The sequence below is a fragment of the Pezoporus wallicus genome, unplaced genomic scaffold, assembly GCF_028554395.1.
Source record: "Pezoporus wallicus isolate ANWC-B61680 ecotype Strahan unplaced genomic scaffold, APGP_CSIRO_Pwel_v1 contig_4722, whole genome shotgun sequence".
Lineage (NCBI taxonomy): Eukaryota > Metazoa > Chordata > Aves > Psittaciformes > Psittacidae > Pezoporus > Pezoporus wallicus.
In genome coordinates, this window is record NW_026641840.1 from 1,686,634 (window position 1) to 1,705,422 (window position 18,789).

General features: G+C 46.9%; 1 protein-coding gene across 1 annotated transcript in view; it reads left to right on the top strand.

Annotated features, from left to right (window-relative positions):
- EXOC4 (exocyst complex component 4) overlaps window positions 1-18,789 on the top strand; it is a 393,664-nt gene that overhangs the window by 342,229 nt on the left and 32,646 nt on the right. Inside the window, exons 15-16 of the mRNA XM_057425605.1 lie at window positions 13,977-14,121; window positions 16,481-16,659. Coding sequence (XP_057281588.1) covers window positions 13,977-14,121; window positions 16,481-16,659 — 324 coding nt within the window. The remainder of the gene's footprint in view (window positions 1-13,976; window positions 14,122-16,480; window positions 16,660-18,789) is intronic.

Here is an 18,789-nt window from a genome sequence, read left to right on the forward strand (position 1 = left end):
TACCTGCTTGGCACTCCGCAGACATGAATTGCATTTTCTCACTGGCAGAGGTGGGTACCCCACTCCTGTGATTTGCCTTAGGAATGGAGTTAATTCCCATGTTGGGTTAATCCAGCTGCATGTGGGTGTAATGGGAAGTGGGGGAATGCCACGGTTCTTTTCCAAAGCTGGGGTTTGCACAGACCTGTGGGAGAACGGGGCTTCCTCCCCATTTCACAGGCTGAGAAAGGCCGAAGACAGGCTGAGAACATTGGGGCTGTTCAGCCTGCAGAAGAGAAGCTGGCGTGGAGACCTCAAAGCAGCTTCCAGTGTCTGAAGGGGGCTACAAGGATGCTGGAGAGGGACTCTTCATTAGTACAAGGGGTGATGGGTTCAATCTGGAACAGGGGAAGTTCAGATTGGATATAAGGAGGAAGTTCTTCCCTGTGAGGGTGCTGAGGCAGTCTCCTGTTCATGGGTGCTTTCAGCCCAAAATGAAAGGGCAGTGTGTGGAAGATGCCTTCACCACTTCTTCCACAGATGGGCAGCACTTCCCCTCCAGGTTTGCAGCAGTGTGAGTGAGCGACGACTTCATTCAGAGGCAGGGGAGGGAGCAAAAAGGGTTTGTGCTACAGCTTTTTACCAAATCCTGCTGCTCACTGTCTCTGCCCAGCTCTTGGTAATGATAATCCCCAGCATTTGCATCACATTTTCCAGCCATACATCTCAAAATACTTTCAAAAGGTTAGTGAAGGCCATTACAGGATCAAGACTATTCCGGACCACTTTGCACCAGAGGGTCAGCCTCTCTTTTCCCCTTGCTCTGTGAGCCCCCTGGTCCTGCAATAGGCTTTGATGGCTAATAGAAAGCATCCTGCACCACTCGAGAAAGCGATGCCTTTGAAAATGCATGGCAGAGCCCCTTTATACCACTGTGCCAGAGTAAAGGAGCTATAATTTACAGGCACTTTCAGGCCTCTTTCTGCTGACACAGTGGTGTAAAGGGGTCTGAGTACAAATGAAAATCAAGCCCGATGCGGTGGTAAAATTGATGCCTTTCATTTCGTAGTCAGGCCACACAGCGGTGGTGAACTCAGGCGGGTCTTTGTGTTTAACCCTGGTGTTTCTAATGAACTGAATTTAGCTCTTAAATGGGGCTGTATTTCTCTCAAGTTGGAGCTTATTCTTTCTTGACTGTCACTGAACTTGTAACACATCTTGCTGTATTGATTGCTCACGGGGAACTTTTATTTGTGGGGATCTATTAATAGAGAACCTTATTTAAAAGCCAGATTACAGATGATCAACACGTGCCTGACCTCATGCGGGAGAAGGACTTAGCGAATTCTGTTGCTTTGTTACTGCCACAAAGGTACATTTCTTTCTAAACCAGAAAAAGCTGCACATTTCTAACAAATGCAAAACGTCTGCCATTAACTTATGAAGGTAAATGTTGAGTGCTTGTATTATTTGATGAATACCTGTTGCTTCGGTATAACTTAGTCTAAATGACAGCTTTCTATTTTAGCCTCTTAAGCAATCTCTTTTCCCAGTACTTCTTCTTGCTGTTCCAGTAACTGAACAGTTGGTGTTCTTCTGCAGATGCCCAAAACGTGGTCACATCCCCTTCCCAAGTGTTCTGAACCTTCATAATACAATTATCCATCATGCCTTTTTCCATCTCAAAGCTGTGCACATACCTGAACGGAGATCTGGTGTCCTGGGGTGATCCCTTTCCACTTTTGCCTTGCAGGCTGTTGGATCAGGATCATGTTAAACCACTCGGTGTCTATGGCATGTTTTACACATGAAGTTGGCCTTGTCCATGCCCCGAGCTGACCACAAGACTGTAGATAGTCCTGCAATAAGATAAGGTTGTCAAGCCCTGCACCTAGGTCAAGTGTATTCATTTTGCCTGGGAACACTTGGTTCAAAATGGTGTGGGACATCTTCATTCTGATCTAGCTGGTTCAGAGGAGAACCAGAGGTAACCAAAAGGAAAAGGTCTTCTTAGGCATCTTCCTAAGATCACGCATCACTATGGCTCATATCCACACAGCTCAACCTGTTCTTTGCTGACATCTCTGGATGCTGCAGAGATGACCATTGTCATCTCCTCATTGCTGCACCGTTGCCCGCAGCATGCCTGGAACTGGTACTTAATCAAGAACCGAGACACTTGCCTCGAGTCACGGGTTTCCCCAGGTGGGACTCCCCTTGAGCAAGGACAGGAGAGCTTTGCCAACATCAGCCACTGTAAAATGTGCATCTGTTAAGGCCAAACCAAACCATCTGTGATCACATGCTAATAAATCACCATTGGTAGTTTTAATAGAAGCTACAGCTGTACCTACGCTTATAGAAAGCTGCTACAAGCAGGTTGCAGACTCCTAGCTAATCTTTAGACCTTGGATTCAGCAGATACAGCACATCACTTGGAGTTACTCCATGCTGATTGGTAAAAGCCTAATGGGGGACCCAGTGTCAAGAGAGCAGAAGACTTTCAAAAGACATCTGGAGAGGAAATATTAAGTATCCATCCTGACATAGAGCATTGATGAGCCTTTTATCAATGATTCCAAGGGCTGTCTGCAACACTATGGGTGTATTTTCTCCCAGAGAGCCTGTGGATTGAATGGATTGACTGGACATCAAAACGGGATTATTACCCCTTTAAGTGTCAATTCAGCAAAATGATCTTGGATTTGAAAGCAAAGCTGTGTCTGTTGGTCTCTTAACACCATCTGAAGCTGACCAAGAGCTAAGCAGAGCAATTCAGGCAACGGACAAGAGTCCTGCTGGTACCATCTGAGCTGTGTTGGCTTTTGGAGGGACTAAAACCATGGAACACTTGTTGGGAACAGCAAAGTGTTAAGACTAACCTTCGAGACCAACAGGGAAGCGCTGACCTCATGAAGATGAAAGGGTTGCTTTGGTAAACCTGAGTATTCAGAGATTCCTTTGCTTGTTCTGTAACTTTGGTGATAAAATTCCGTGGTTTAAAGATGGGTCTGCTTTGCTGGATGTCAGGGAATGAAACACAGTCATCAGCCAACTAAAAGCTCTTGTTTTCTTGTCAAAGTGATCTAGTGCCTTTCAGGCTCTTTTCTCCCCTTGAATGTCTGCAGTGAAGCTGTTTTTATGGATTAGCAGTTGCAGATTTCCCCAGCCTCAATGCTTTACATCAAATATTTAATGGTTAGAGAATGAGATGTTGTTTTTCTGACCTGGATGCTCAGCGTTCATGGTGCTTTATCTCACACTGTAGGCGCACCACCGTGATGCTGTCCCACTATTGATCCAGTGCTGTGGGGTCAGCACTTAGCTTGCCATCATGATTACGCTAATTATTCTTGTTCCATCTTCCTTCCTTCCCACCCACCAGCATTAAATGCAGGGGATTGTCATGTAAATAAGTTACCTAATTAGCAGTGCTTTCCAACCATTTTACAATGAGGATCCTCATGAGTAACACCAGCAGATCAAGGCTATGTGGAAATAACTCCAACCAGCCCGCGGTTCACTTCAGTTGGTTCAATGTATTAGGATCTGTTCATCTCTTCTGAAGAAAACAACTCGTTGGTGTCAAAGATGGGTAGCAGTCAGTCTATCTGCTTCTCCTGGGTTTGTTAGAGGTGACAGCTTTACTCTGCTGCGGAAGGGGCAAAATCATGTTCAAAACTAAGTGACAGGACTAAAAAGCATGGTCAGTCATTGATATCAGCAGTGTGTCACTTTGCCATGATGCATGGACTACAGGATCATCCTGATCTAACCAGCACTTGTATTCGTATGGAATTTGGGAGAAATGACTCTTAAATAAGCAGGAATTATAGAGAAATCAAACTGTGAGTCTGATGTAGCTGTTGCAAAACATAACCAATGTTCCTGCTGATGTGAAGGTCATCTTTGTGCTTCCCTTCTTTTCCTGTGAGTGGATTCTGTGTGTTTCCCATTCTTCAGCCTACATTTGAAAACCCTTTGTAGTTCCCATAGATACTCGTATTGACACCTTTCTCTGTATCCTCCTGGACAGCACTCATTCATTCTTGTCTGTCGTCCAGCACAGGCCTCGCTGCTGCTCCTCCTCTTGCCTTGCAAACCAAGCTTAAAGGCAAACAGCTCACAGAACACTTCTGGCTGTAATTGTCAACAGCCCCAAAAGAAAGGATCCTCAATGTATTTCTTAGTTGCATTGATCTTCATTACACTTTCTTCACCTTGTCCCTGCTTCGTGCAAAGAAGAGCAGCTTTGCTCTCGGCCATCAGGACACCCACTGACCAGTAGTTCTGTTCCTTGCCCTTGCAGTGAGTACAATAGACTGGGAGGTTGAAGGTCCTTTTAGAAATAGATCCCTCTCAGGACATCTTCTACCCAGGATATTTTGCAGTGATGTTTTGATGGCATTTATTGGCAAGGTGCAGCTCAATACCTCTGAGGAGAGAAAGGAAAAGGTTAAATTTATGCTTCTGTTTGCAAGGGAAGTTAGATGGAATCTCAGATGGTTTGGAGCATCACCCTTGTTGACCAGTCCCTTAACAAAGCATCTCAACCCCTGGTTTTAGTTAAAGGCTGAGTTATGCTACTTTGTAAGTGTCCTTATACACATCACTGATGTTTCTTTAATAGTTCTGAGGAAGCCTTATGTGCAGGTTGACAGCTCAGTATAGGTTGGGGGGGAGAGGTGTTAATATTAATCCAAGTGCATGGCCAAAGCTTATCTTCCTTATTTAGCTGCCAGAAAGTTGTTTCAATTCATGCAGGACACATCCTAACAGCGGTGTGGAGAATCTTCCATGGCTGTTGTTCCCCTCTGCCTTGATTCACACAATGTGTTTTCACAAATGCCCAGCGTTCCTGCTCGCTGCTCACCAGTGAGGTAACGGCAGAGCTGGTGTGCTCCCAGGCAGATATCCTTGACGTATCATTAATTTGATGATGCACACGTTATGTTCATTCTGAATGCTGTAACGAATTCTTTATTAAACTGAGCTAACATCATGGCTCTAAGGACACAGCGCCTTGTACAAAGCACTTGGCCTTGTTCTCTGTTTCCCTACCACTTGTTTTTGCTCATTCATTCACAAATCATAGAACCCCAGACTGGTTTGGGTTGGAAGGGACCCTAAAGCTCACCCAGCTCCAACCCCTGCCGTGGGCAGGGACACCTTCCACTAGAGCAGCTTGCTCCAAGCCCCTGTGTCCAACCTGGCCTTGAACACTGCCAGGGATGGGGCAGCCACAGCTTCTCTGGGCACCCTGTACCCAAAGAAGGGAAGAACTTCTTCCTTTTATCCAGCATAAATCTCCCCTGCTTAAGTTTGAATAATGTTGACAGTTTTCAAGCTATCTTCTCCTCCTGTTGAAACCAGTGACAAATGGGTAAAGAAATTTCTTTGGGGGTGAATTTTCAGCTCTGTGTAGATTGATGGAAGTGTCTCCATTGCCTTTACTGTCTTGAACGAAAATGAAGCACACTGCTGGTTTTGGCTGACCAAGCACAGAGAAGGGTGAGGAACACCAAACAGGCAAACAAATACATTCCATAGCTCAAAAGCAGATGAACAGCTTTTTACTAAGCTTTTTAAATCAAGTCGCTTTTGAGCTAATAGAATTCAGCCCAAGCAATAATATTGCTGGGGGAGGGGAGGGGGTAGGGAAGGGGAAGGTTACATTATAAATAACTGAAAACAGAATAATTTAACCCTGAGGAGGTTTTGTAGTTGGCGAGCACTGGAACAGCAAATCCTGAACTTTCCAAAGTGATTCAGAGCAGCTCTGTGAAGAAGGACTTGGGGGTATTGGTTGGGGAGAAGCTTAACATGAGCCAGCTTCAGTGTGCGCTTGAGGCCGGAAAGCAACCGTATCCTGAGCTGCATCAAAGGAAGTGTGAGCAGCAGGTCAAAGTGGGTGATCCTGGCCCTTTACTCTGCTCCCGTGAGACCCCACTTGCAGCACTGTGTGCAGTTCTGATGGCCTCAACATAAGAAGGACATGGAGCTGTTGGAGCAAGTCCAGAGGAGGCCACGAGGATGCTCAGGGGCTGGAGCACCTCCTGTATGAAGACAGGCTGAGAAAGTTGGGGCTGTTGAGCCTGGAGAAGAGAAGCTGTGTGGAGACCTCAGAGCAGCTTCCAGTGTCTGAAGGGGGCTACAAGGATGCTGGGGAGGGACTCATCATCAGGAACTGATAGGACAAGGGGTGATGGGTTCAAACTGAAACGGGAAGTTCAGGTTGGAGATAAGGAAGTTCTTCCCTGTGAGGGTGCTGAAGCGCTGGCACAGGGTGCCGAAAGAAGTGGTAAATGCTTCATCCCTGGCAGTGCTCAAGGCCAGGTTGGACAGAGCCTTGGGTGACATGCTCTAGTGGAAGGTGTCCCTGCTCATGGCAGGGGGTTGGAATTGAATAAACTTAAGTTTCTTTCCAACCCAAACCATTCTATCATTCTGTGATCCTTCCATATCGATTGTCTTCAATTGTGACAACTCTCCTACTCCTAGCTCCACCTTCACAATTTCACTTTATTCAGTGAAAAAAACCCTGCTCTTCGGAGTTTTATCAATGACCCAAGAGGTCTTCTGGGGTTTCCAAGCCTTTTCCACACTTGAATGCACAGTGCTTAAAGAAAAGCGTTGAGCAACCAAACCAGCGTGTTGTCATATGATGGAAGTAGCATTTTTTGCACTCAGAGAGACCTTTTTGTCCCTCCTGATTATCCCTTTCCCGAGCCTGCATGCTTGCAGTAGGTAATGGCAAACAAACCGCTTGTGGAGGAGTTATTGCCTATTTCAGAGTGCTAATTTCCTGGTGAAATGCATGCCCGCCAGCAGAGGCAGGCGAGGAGCTCCGCAGGCAGCTCTAACAAGACAATTCATTAAGTGGCGAGTGTACACACGCCATAAGAAAACATTAATTCCCCAAATGAAAAACCAATAGAGGGTTTAGCCCGTCCTTTATCACCAGTGACAGTCTGTGCTCTCCTCATCATCAGTGTTTACTGAACTGATGGGCACCGCAGCCCAGCCTGCTTATCACCACTCATCGCCAATGAGGTTGCAGTGAGTTTTTTCCACCACGCTGCTTTGTCCCCCTCTCACACTGTTGGATTCTAACACGGAGCGGAGGGGAGAAGCACATGGATGGTGCCAGCCTTCAGTTTTGCCTTGCTTGCCACAAGTTTGGGCCACAAGTGCTCCTTCCTCCTCCATTCTCATTAGAACCTCAAGAGAAAATCCCTTCCTTAAGTATCTTCCCATACAGTCCTGGTTGCCACTACTAGGGAACAGAATTCATTAGTAGGAATTTACTATGAGTACTATAAATGAGAAGCTGTCCCTGAGCTTGCTTTCTCTTTACTTCTTGTCCTTTAAGCACTGACATAACTTTGCCCCCTTCAGCACCAGCAAGTGGTTTTGCCGTTGATCCTAGTAAAAGGTGAGCTGGACCAGTGCTGAGTATTTAGGTAATTCCATCCTCCCATGTCTTGTTTGAAAGGTCCCAACCTCTTAAAGTATGGCCTTCCTTGGTATTTGTTTTGTTTTAGCAAGAATCCTTGGTCTTTCCTGTGCTTCTCTATCAGTTGCTATGATCAGCTGTGATAAATGTTCTCTATGTGTCAGAGCTTTGCAGAGATCAGGGCCAAGGAGGAGGGTTGAAGGTTGGACTAGATGACCTTTAAAGGTCCCTTCCAATGCAAACCACACTGTGGTCTTGGAAGTGTTGGAAGGTGTCACTGCTCTGACTGATTTTTCTCTATATTTAAAACCTATAAAGAGAACAATTTAGGTTTCACACTTGTGAAAAGGAAGGGGGAGGACGTCAAACCCAAAATCTAGCTTTGGTTCCTGAATTCCTGTAGCTCTGAAATGAATCTCATGAACTTCGGGAGAATCAAAATCCAGCTCCAGATTTTATGGCTCATTCCAGTCCTTTTCTATAAAGCTGCTGCTCTGAGATCCCCAAGCAGAGCAGTTTAGAGGTAGGCAGTGAGTGATCTATGCTTTAGAGCTTCAAATAATACTCCGGCAGCCCGAAACAGGTCCAAGTGGCCATATGGGTTGCATATAGTTGTTGTTGTTCATTATTTCTCAAGCACTGCAGGTGTGCAGAGCACTTTGCAAGAGGATAAAAACAGAAGACCTCTGCTCCTAGGAGAGCTTACACCCCAAATGAAATCAGGATGGCATCTCGAGAGCGATAAGAGATCAAAGTGGGAGGAAAGATAAGCAGGAAGAGAAAAAGGGCTTGGGAGGAGGGTCCTGGTATTTGTTCCCACCGAGAGGGAATGTTTGGTTCTCTTTGGTTGTTCAGGCTTTTTAATCTCCAGCAGGTTCTGACATGTCACTGCAGCCGAATGCAGCTCTCTCCATGCAGCATATGTATACATCTCCGTATAATATATACATCTCCATACATACACGGATGCGATGCCCTGTGCCACTTGTGTCACCTTGCAGTGGGGCAGTGCACACCTTGGCAATGTTCCTGTCACCTCCAAGAGCCCTTGCTCACCAGCATCACTACAGCAGCAGCTTTGCTTTACTCAGCTCCGGCCCAGATGAGCAGACTGGTGCTTAATAGAAAGAAAGGGGGTTTTTGCAATGGTCACATGTTTTAAGAAGTATTCGTTTCCTCCTGCTATTTGTCTTCAGAAGACGGAATTCACCTGGCACAAGTCTGCCTTTGGAACTAAGTCCTTGTTGTTGCCTCTAATGTGCACACCGTATGATATACTCTATCTCCTTCAAAGAAACCCCCATATAATCACATATCCAAGTCATCCCAACTTCACCCAATGCTTTTTCCTTCAAATATCCGGATATCCTTTTTCTTGTTGGTGGTGGAGGAGCCATTTCATCTCCCACTGGCATCACCACCTCGTGACGCTCGAAGCTGTAGGAACAGGAGATGTGGAGAATTTGGCTTGAGAGGCAGTGATGGATAAAAACAATGTTAGCCAGGTTTTGCATGCGGGGAACTAAAGCATAGGAAGAGAAAGCAGCGCACGAGAGCCCCAGAAAAGCCTCCAACAGAGAGAAGAGTTACCCCTGAGCCTCTAAAGGCCTAATCCAGCACCTAACCCATATTAGATTCCATTTTCCATGGGTGTATTTGCAACTGTTTGGAGTTTCCTTTTCTGGAGAGGAAGGGAGTAAGAAATTAAAGTTTTAAAAGCTGTGAATTAGTCCCTAATGCTATCTGTGGGGCACAGCAAGTGTTTCATACTGCACCCCTATTCCAAATAAGAAGGATTTTTGCCCTTTTCCCCTTTAAAGCAAATACGCTATGGAAAGCCTGAGCATGTTGGAGGTTCATTTCTCATGTTCAGGTTGCATTGGAGCTGGGGCAGAGCCTGTAAGCTTAGATTGATTGTTCTCCTTGCGTTATTAAATCACTGAGCTCTGTTTGTGGCCACTGCGCTCAAGCAGGGAGCAGGCAGGACTCACTGCTGTAGACCTCAATTGGTTCCAGGGTTTGTTTAGGGGCAACACGGCAGGTTTTGTTTAATATTCCAGAGGTCTGGCAATTTACATCCATCGATTTACAAGGCACAATCTGTCTGGAGGCACCAGCATTGCACTGTATTGCAGGATGATTGAAATCAGTGCTGACAACAAGTGCGTTAAGTTTATTTTTCTCAGGTTTGCTGGAATGAAACATTCCTTCTCCCTGGTGTGAGATAACCTTGGCTGTGCTTACAGCCGGCTAGAAGAAAACCCAAGCAAACCATAACTGTTATCCAGCAGCACAGGAAGCTCACTTAAAACAAATGGAATTCATCTGTTGAGTTGCATGATGGCAAGGGCCAGTGGAGCAAGGCTGGCCACTGCTTACCCACCCACTGGGTATTTTGTTGGTGAGGAAAGCTCATGTTCAGCTTGGTTTAAATGGGTTATGAAGTAGGAGAAGGGGAAGAAGGAGTGGATGGCTGTTGATCTGCTGGTTTGCTTTTCCACCATTTCAGTTAGAGGTATCTCCCTCTTCAGTAGACAGCTCAGAGCATGCTCTGGTGTGTTGAATATCTGTGCAATGCAGGACATTTGCCCATTCACCCCTTTGCCCAAAGAACTGGCCAACTCCAAAGCCAGCTCCAAATTACATTTAAATCAAGGCCCCCTTCATAATTAAGGCTCTGATTAGTTTTTGCTTCTACAGCTCTTTCTGTGGCTTCATGTTGCCAAGAATGATGGAGTAATGGGATTTTCTCATGGGCTGTGAAGTGGATGTCCAAAGGAGAAAGGAAAATTGATGGGCTCAGAAAGGCTTCCTTTGATCTCAGAAAGCAAAAGGACACTCCAGTGTCCTCATTGTGCATAGGAGTTGGTGTGCATCCTCCAAGCCATCATAGAATCATAGAATGGTTTGGGTTGGAAAGGACCTTAAGATCGTCGAGTTCCAACCCCCTGCCATGAGCAGGAACACCATCACCTCCATGCTCTGGGGGCTCTGAATACCCAGAAGGACTTCAGCACTCTGGCTTTCAATATGGAGCAGATTGTCCCCATCTCCCTCCTCCTCTTATCTCCACTGACAAATATAATTACAGCTTCACTTAAATGGCTGTAAATGAATTCTGGAGAGTGGAAAAACTGTGCATGTGTCTCTCCACCGCAGAAATGAGCTGACTCTTGCGTTTCGGATGATGGGTCCATCCATCTCCAGTGCTTGCCGGGAGTTAATGCTGCAGCGAGTTGGCACACTCAAACTAGAGGCTGCAGCCCCAGCACTGCTAAAGAGAGATGATTCTTGCAGAGAGTCCATCTCCAGGAGTGAGGCTGATGGAAACTTCTCAAAACGTAGGATTTCGTACTAAAAATAAGTGGTTTATTCCCCCCCAATAACAAAGGTGAGGTTTCCTGCTTTGTGCTGTGACCAAACAGCACCCTTAGATGGGGTCCTGAGCCAAAAATGCTGCTACCCTCCAGGGAAATAAATGTCACTTGAAGGTCTTGAAGCTGGAAGGTGGGTGCAGCTGCACAAACAGCTCTCCCAGAGCACCTTCTGAGGGTCATTTCTTAACACTGTTCTCTGGGAATAAGAAGCTGTGTAAATAAACCCATCACCCCCTTGCTGATAATCCCATTTTCTTTGTGGGAGAGACTCCAGTGAGCAGATTGAGGCTGGGAGAAGTGTTGGGAGGGGGCATCCGTGTTATTCCTGGCTGGATTGTCACCTTCATTTCCCTCTTTGTTTCTCCTTTATGCCCCAGGCCAGTTCATTGTGTTCAGCAGCATTTGCCAGGCTGTGAATTTCTCTACCATGCTCCTTGGTTTAAAAACAGCCCTTCATAAATCCAGCTGTGACTGCAGGAACTGCTCAAGGAGGGTAATTCCAGGAGCTGTGTTTTACAAGGCTTCATCCATGGCTGCTCTGCTCTGCTTTAATTCACAATACATTTAGATGCACAATTAGGCGCTTTGCTGCGTGCAGTCCTTTTGCATTGCCCCTCTCCTTTAATTGTACAGTTCTGTCTTGTATGTTTACCTCCGTTTCCATTTATTTCACACAAAATTGAGTCTTTTCATCTCCTTGTTCTGTTTCTTTCTTTCCAGACAAGATGTGAAGATGTGTTTAATTTTAGGAGCAAATCCACAGCTCAGCGTAGGTTCAAAGCCGGTCTTTGGCTGTGCAAACAGCAGCAATGGCATTTACTCCATCAGACTCCATCGAAATGCAAGTTTATTGTCCTTGGTGGTGTGCAGGTCCTTTCTGTGCAGAGCTGCATTGGTGTCTGGCTGAGTGTTTGTCATGTAGCGGAAGTTAGTGCAAGAAAAGAAGGGGAGATGTTTCTTAAAGCCAGCAGATGACATACCTCTGTTACCCAGGTTGATCACAGAGCAAGTGCCAGCTGGAAATGTGAAGTAACCATGAAAACCAGCAGATACGGGAGAGCAAAAGAGTGTTCCCCAGGGAAAGGCTCTAGTCACGTTGTGCTGCCAGCACAGCTACAGGTTGGGCAGAGAAGAGATTCAGAGCTGCCCTGCGGAGAAGGACTTGGGGGTGTTGGTTGATGAGAAAATGAACATGAGCCGGCTTCAGTGTGCGCTCACAGCCCAGAAAGCAACCGTATCCCGGCCTGCATCCAAAGGAGTGTGACCAGCAGGTCGAAGGAGGTGATCCTGCCCCTCTGCTCTGCTCTCGTGAGACCTCACCTGGAGCATTGTGTGCAGTTCTGGTGTCCTCAACATAAAAAGGACATGGAACTGTTGGAACAAGTCCAGAGGAGGCCACAAGGATGATCAGGGACTGGAGCACCTCCTGTATGAAGACAGGCTGAGGAAGTAGGGGCTGTTGAGCCTGGAGAAGAGAAGCTGTGTGGAGACCTCAGAGCAGCCTTCCAGTGTCTGAAGGGGGCCTATAGGGATGCTGGGGAGGGACTCTTCATTAGGGACTGGAGTGATAGGACAAGGGGTAACGGGTTAAAACTTAAACAGAGGAAGTTTAGGTTGGATATAACAAGGAAATTCTTTCCTGTTAGGGTGGTGAGGCACTGGAATGGGTTGCCCAGGGAGGTTGTGAATGCTCCATCCCTGGCAGTGTCAAGACCAGGTTGGATGAGGCCTTGGGTGATATGATTTAGCGTAAGGTGTCCCTGCCCACTGCAGGGGGTTGGAACTGGATGATCTTAAGGTCCTTTCCAACCCTAACTATTCTATGATTCTATGATTCTATATTCAGGTCAAGATAATTGAAACCAGAAGGGGTGCAGAGAGTTGCTTTTGTCAAGCAACTGCTATCCCTGGAGGTATTTAAAGGACCTGTAGATGTGGTGCTTAATGGTGTGTTTTAGTGGTAGACTTGGCAGTGCTGGGTTAACAGTTGGACTCGATGGTCTTGAGGGTCTTTTCCAACCTAAATGTTTCTATGAAGAGGTGCCAGGGATGGAGAACTCCATAAGGCACATAATAATGTTGGCATGTGAAAAACCAAGTATGAAACATCAGTGAATACGTTTTGGCTGGGAATTCAATCCCAAATTTGAACCTCACTGTTAGAGAAGTGGTGTTCTGAAGGAGCCAGCAGGGGCAGAAACCTGAACAGCTCAATACACACAAGTTTATCTCAAGGCCATGGTACACAGGGCTCGTAGGGACTGACTTGATCCAGGAGATCCCTTGCAATCCCATCATTTAATTCAAGTGGAAGTCATCTAAGTGGGGCTGCCTGATTTCAAACATTGCTCATCACAGGAAGTCATTACTGAACGCTGCTTGAATGAGGACTTGAACTCAGATATTTGGGATATGCTTCCTCTAATTAGGAAGGAATGGATGATACAGCGTGTTACTCTTGTTACTGAAACTACATCTTTAGCTCGAGTGGCAGCAGTTTATGTTGCAGGGGAGAAGGTTCAGGGTTCAGGTAACTGTGATGAAATATAAGGGATGAAGGCTGCACAGATAGATCTACATTGACACCTCTCCAAAACTGATGATGGGATAAACTTAAGATGGTTTTTCAGAGCTCTCAATGGGAGGGAAGCAGTTGGTCCAGGACCAACTCATACGTGTTACCTGGTTTTCAGTTGCTTTACTGCCCAAAGAGCTGTGTTTTATTAACAAGAAGGAAAAAAGCCTCCCAGACGCCTCTGAAGGGATGAGGGCAGGCAAAGAGTCACTCAAGATTGCAGAGGGAAGCCTGTGGTGACCAAAAAAGACCATCTGTCGTGTCGGTGCCATGCTTTGGCTCCCAAGCCACAGTTTTCTCCCTCCGAACAGAGCAAGATAAATGTTCCTAGATTCTGCAGCTACAGAAATACTCATCACAGAGCAATACCTTCCCAAGCAAGGTAGTTGATTAAACCTCTCAGATTCACTTCGGAGTTTAATCAATTGCAGAAGCAGTTTGTTGCCTCACACACTCCCAAATTATAGATGTGATTGCTCAGCCAAAGGTGAGAGAGAGCACACGTAGTTAGGCTGGAAGAAGGCAAGATGTTGTGGTTGCTAAAAGGGGGGTGGTGTTGATGAAGTGTGTCACTGTGTTCTCTTGCTAGCCATGTCTCCTGGTCAGGACAGCCACTCCATCAGTATGGAACACCTGCCTGCATCCGAACAGATCCTGCAAACCCTCAGTGAGCTGGCCCGGTCTTTCCAAGAGATGGCTGACCGCTGCCTGCTGGTTCTGCATTTGGAAGTCAGGTAAAAAACCCTGGATTTGGGGATTGTGGGTGAGCTCGGGAGGCTTTAGGTTAAAATGAGACATATTATGGCATCTGAGGCAGGTATACTTGCCTGCTGTAACATCAAAGGTCATAGAATCATCATAGAATCATTTGGGTTGGAAGGGAGCTTAAAGCTCATCCAGTTCTAACCCCTGCCACAGGCAGGGACACCTTCCACTAGAGCAGCTTGCTCCAAGCCCCTGTGTCCAACCTGGCCTTGAATACAGCCACAGGTTCTCTGGGCAACCTGTTCTCTAGGTCATCCCATAAGTGCCAGAACCCATCACCATCATCATGGATGGCCAAATGTGGGATGGAGGCAGGATACTGAAAGTGGAATTTCCTTGGGAGGTCTGTGTCTTATGTGTCAGAGACTAGGAATACTGTGGTCTGAGGGGGCTTTGACCTTCGAAAACTGCACAAAGGTTTTAATAGCCTAACAGGTCTCTGCACATTTATTAGCCATGGTGCTTTGGATTGCAAATAGGAGCCTTTCTCCCTACTTGAAATAGGGACAAACCCGGAAACCAGCTGGATTTGTTTAAAGGGATGGATAATTTTGTGATGTCTCTGCCTTCACATGCAAAGACCAAAGGCAGCAAATCCCTTTCTTTATGCTGCCAGCTGCCCACTCTGTAGCTGGGAGGGCATTTTTCCTTACGTATCCTATGGGCCAGGTGTATTGCATTGCTTCCCTTCCCTCTGAAGCATCAAATAGAAGCGGATGTCATGAGACAAGCAATGAGATTTGATGGATCATAAGTTTGTTCTGCTCTGACATATCCCAAGCTACACTGTGTCCTTGTGTACACAGGCAGAGCTCTAGTGAAGTCAGTATGCAGCTTTAAAAACAAACAGGCATTAGTTATTGTCAGCAGTCCTTCAACCTGTTATCCATCATCTGATGGCCACTGAATTGCAGGCATCGCAGGTGAGCTGAGGTTTGAAGGATTCCAGGAAAAGATTGGTAAGACATGGAAATGGAGCAGCTTTCCAGCTGTGTATAATAGGAGGTGATGCCAAAGGTAAACCAGACTCAGGGTACGGACACCAGCCTGGATGGGTTTCTGGCCTCACACCTCTCTGGCTTCCCATCACACTTGGGTTAAGCAGAAATAAGAGCAAATTGCTTTGCTGTAGCAAGTCCAGAGGAGGCCATGAGGATGCTCAGGGCCTGGAGCAGATCCTGTATGGAGACAGACTGAGAACATTGGGGCTGTTGAGCCTGGAGAAGAGAAGCTGTGTGGAGACCTCAGAGCAGCTCCCAGTGTCTGAAGGGGGCTCCAAGGATGCTGGAGAGGGACTCTTCATCAGGGACTGCAGTGATAGGACAAGGGGTGAGGGGTTCAAACTGAAACAGGGGAGATTTAGGTTCAGTATAAGGCAGAAGCTCTTCCCTGTGAGGGTGCTGAGGCGCTGGCACAGGGTGCCCAGAGAAGCTGTGGCTGCCCCATCCCTGGCAGTGTTCAAGGCCAGGTTGGACACAGGGGCTTGGAGCAAGCTGCTCTAGTGGAAGGTGTTCCTGCCCGTGGCAGGGGTTGGAACTGGAGGAGCTTTAAGGTTACTTCACCCCCAACCATTCTACAACTCTGTGATTCTAAATGCAATTCACTTTAGAGCAGACCACTGCCCATCTCCTCTAGTGCTTCTAACAGGAGCTCCTGTTCGATGCTTTAAATACACCAAAGCATGTTACTCTGTGCAGCCGGTGGAAAGGATTGAAAGAGAGATGCTAACAACCAGGAAAATCCCCAGTGAAGTGGGAGCTTCCCAACGTTCATCCCTTTGTGTTTGCAACCACCTGCAGTAATGGAGAGATTTGCTTCCTTAAAGGAAATCTGCACACTCAGATCATTAGCCACTTCTTTTGCTGCAAAGAACCATGGACTTTTAGGTTACTTAAGTCTGTTGTGGTATTTTCCTATAAAAAGTCCTATGTACAATTGCATAGAAACAGGCACTAAAGTATAATCCCATGTTTTACTCTTGGAATTGCACTAAATTGAACTGGCTTGTGACGGCCACCTCGAGGATGGTTTCCAGGAGGACAGGGGACATGGAAGCCAGGACATACCTATCATAGCTTCTTCCATCTCAACACAGCTCCCTTTTCTTCAGGCCAGCCTGGTGTGAGCTTTCAGTCTCTGTGTCTCAGTCTCAGTGTGCTGATCCTGAGTTATGCTTTGAATGCAAGGGATGTTTCACCCAGGCTTAAATGCAGTGTTATTTTTTACTAGCTTGAACACTGGAAGGAAATTAAGATGCCAACATTAAGATGCCTGATACTTTAGCACTGGGGCTGATGCATTGTAATATTTCTCTCTTCTGTCTTGCAGAGTTCATTGCTTCCACTACCTGATCCCACTGGCTAAACAAGGGAACTATGCCATCGTTGCCAACGTGGAGAGTATGGACTATGACCCCCTCGTTGTCCGGCTCAATAAGGACATAAGTGCTATTGAGGAAGCCATGAGTGCCAGCCTCCAGCAGCACAAGTTCCAGTACATCTTTGAAGGTCAGGCATTTACCATAAAATCATAGACTCATAGAATGGTTTGGGTTGGAAGGGACCTTAAAGCTCCTCCAGTTCCAACCCCTGCCACGGGCAGGGACACCTTCCACTAGAGCAGCTTGCTCCAAGCCCCTGTGTCCAGCCTGGCCTTGAACACTGCCAGGGATGGGGCAGCCACAGCTTCTCTGGGCACCCTGTGCCAGCGCCTCAGCACCCTCACAGGGAAGAGCTTCTGCCTTATCTCCAACCTGAACTTCCCCTGTTTCAGTTTGAACCCATCACCCCTTGTCCTATCACTCCAGTCCCTGATGAAGAGCCCCTCTCCAGCATCCTTGTAGCCCCCTTCAGACACTGGGAGCTGCTCTGAGGTCTCCACGCAGCTTCTCTTCTCCAGTCTCAACAGCCCCCATGTTCTCAGCCTGTCTTCATATGGGAGGTGATGCAGCCCCTGAGCATCCTTGTGGCTTGTTCTGGATGTGCTCCATTGTACCCCCAAAGCTTAACTGTATTCCTTCTGGGGATCAGGCAGACTGTGATACTGTTGTGACCTACAGCAGACTGATTAGTCAGACCCATGCCAACACAGGGCACTCAAAACCCCTGTTGCCTCCATTCCATTTCTGCCTGAATAGGAGAAATGGGCTAATGCTGAATAGGAAAGCAGTAAGTTGATGTACGTGCAGGACAGCTCTTCCTCGGGAAGCTGTAGGGCATGTGTATAAATTACAAGCACAGCTCTATTATGGCACAGTTCCTATCCGGAGTGTAGCCGTTCCATTGCTAAAATTAAATTTAGAGAACATTAGCTCTTCTGATGTCTCATCTGTTGTGATTACCTTGGAGAATATAAATCATGTTTTGGTTCATCTCCCCTGTATTTATTTGTGGCGCTCGCACGCAGTTCTCTTGCCTGAGTGCCAAGATACGTGTCCTTTTCTGTGGTGGTTGCTCTAAGTCAGAAGAGGGGGGGACTAGAGATGCTCCTATTGCCCAATAGTGTATGTCAGCAGGGATGAAGGCTTTGCAAGCCTGGCTGGCCTTGTTTCCCCCACCACTTAAAGGAGGCTTTCAGTATCTGCAAAGGGCCACAAGGATCATCAGGGGTTGGAGCACCTCCCGTATGAAGACAGGCTGAGAACATTGGGGCTGTTGAGCCTGGAGAAGAGAAGCTGTGTGGAGACCTCAGAGCAGCTTCCAGTGTCTGAAGGGGGCTGCAAGGATGCTGGGGAGGGACTCTTCATCAGAGACTGGAGTGATAGGACAGGGGGTGATGGGTTCAAACTGAAACAGGGGAGATTTAGGTTCAGTGTAAGACAGAAGCTCTTCCCTGTGAGGGTGCTGAGGCGCTGGCACAGGGTGCCCAGAGAAGCTGTGGCTGCCCCATCCCTGGCAGTGCTCAAGGCCAGGTTGGACACAGGGGCTTGGAGCAAGCTGCTCTAGTGGAAGGTGTCCCTGCCCGTGGCAGGGGTTGGAACTGGAGGAGCTTTGAGGTCCCTTCCAACCCAAACCATTTTATGATTTCTACATTTAGTTTTGTACAGACCCGTGTATGAGTGAGTCAGGCTGGGCTTTTGCTGTCTGTAATGTGACACAAATGAGTACATCATTTTGGGGGTGGCTGTGACTTCTAGCAGCTGGCTATGTCCTTCAGCAGCAGAGGAAAGATGGAGACAACATTCAGACACAAGCAACTGTTCAAGACTGATCAGAGAGAGATTGTACATCAAGTGCATTGAAATGTGGCTCATTCCTGCTCTTTCAGACTCTGAGTTTACCTGAGGATAATGCCACCCTTGATAACAGATTAAGAGACCATCAGTTTGTGGGAGTGGTAGTGGTCCATTGCTCTGTCCAGAAACAGAGAGGAACAGAAAGCGATACTGTGCAAAGCCTGACTGTAAATCTGGGAATGCCAATGGCTATGATAATGCAACTTGAAGTTTGCATAGTGTTTGGGGAGTTTTATACTTTAAGTGTTTTGCATTTTTACTAAAGAAGGAAACCTTGAGGAAAGTCTTAGAATGCACAGGGTTGATACTGAGGGCTATTTCCTGGTACAGTCCAGTGTATCTCCTGTTCCAGTTCACATTAACAGCGCTCATTCATGGGTTCTATGATGAATTATTGTCACTA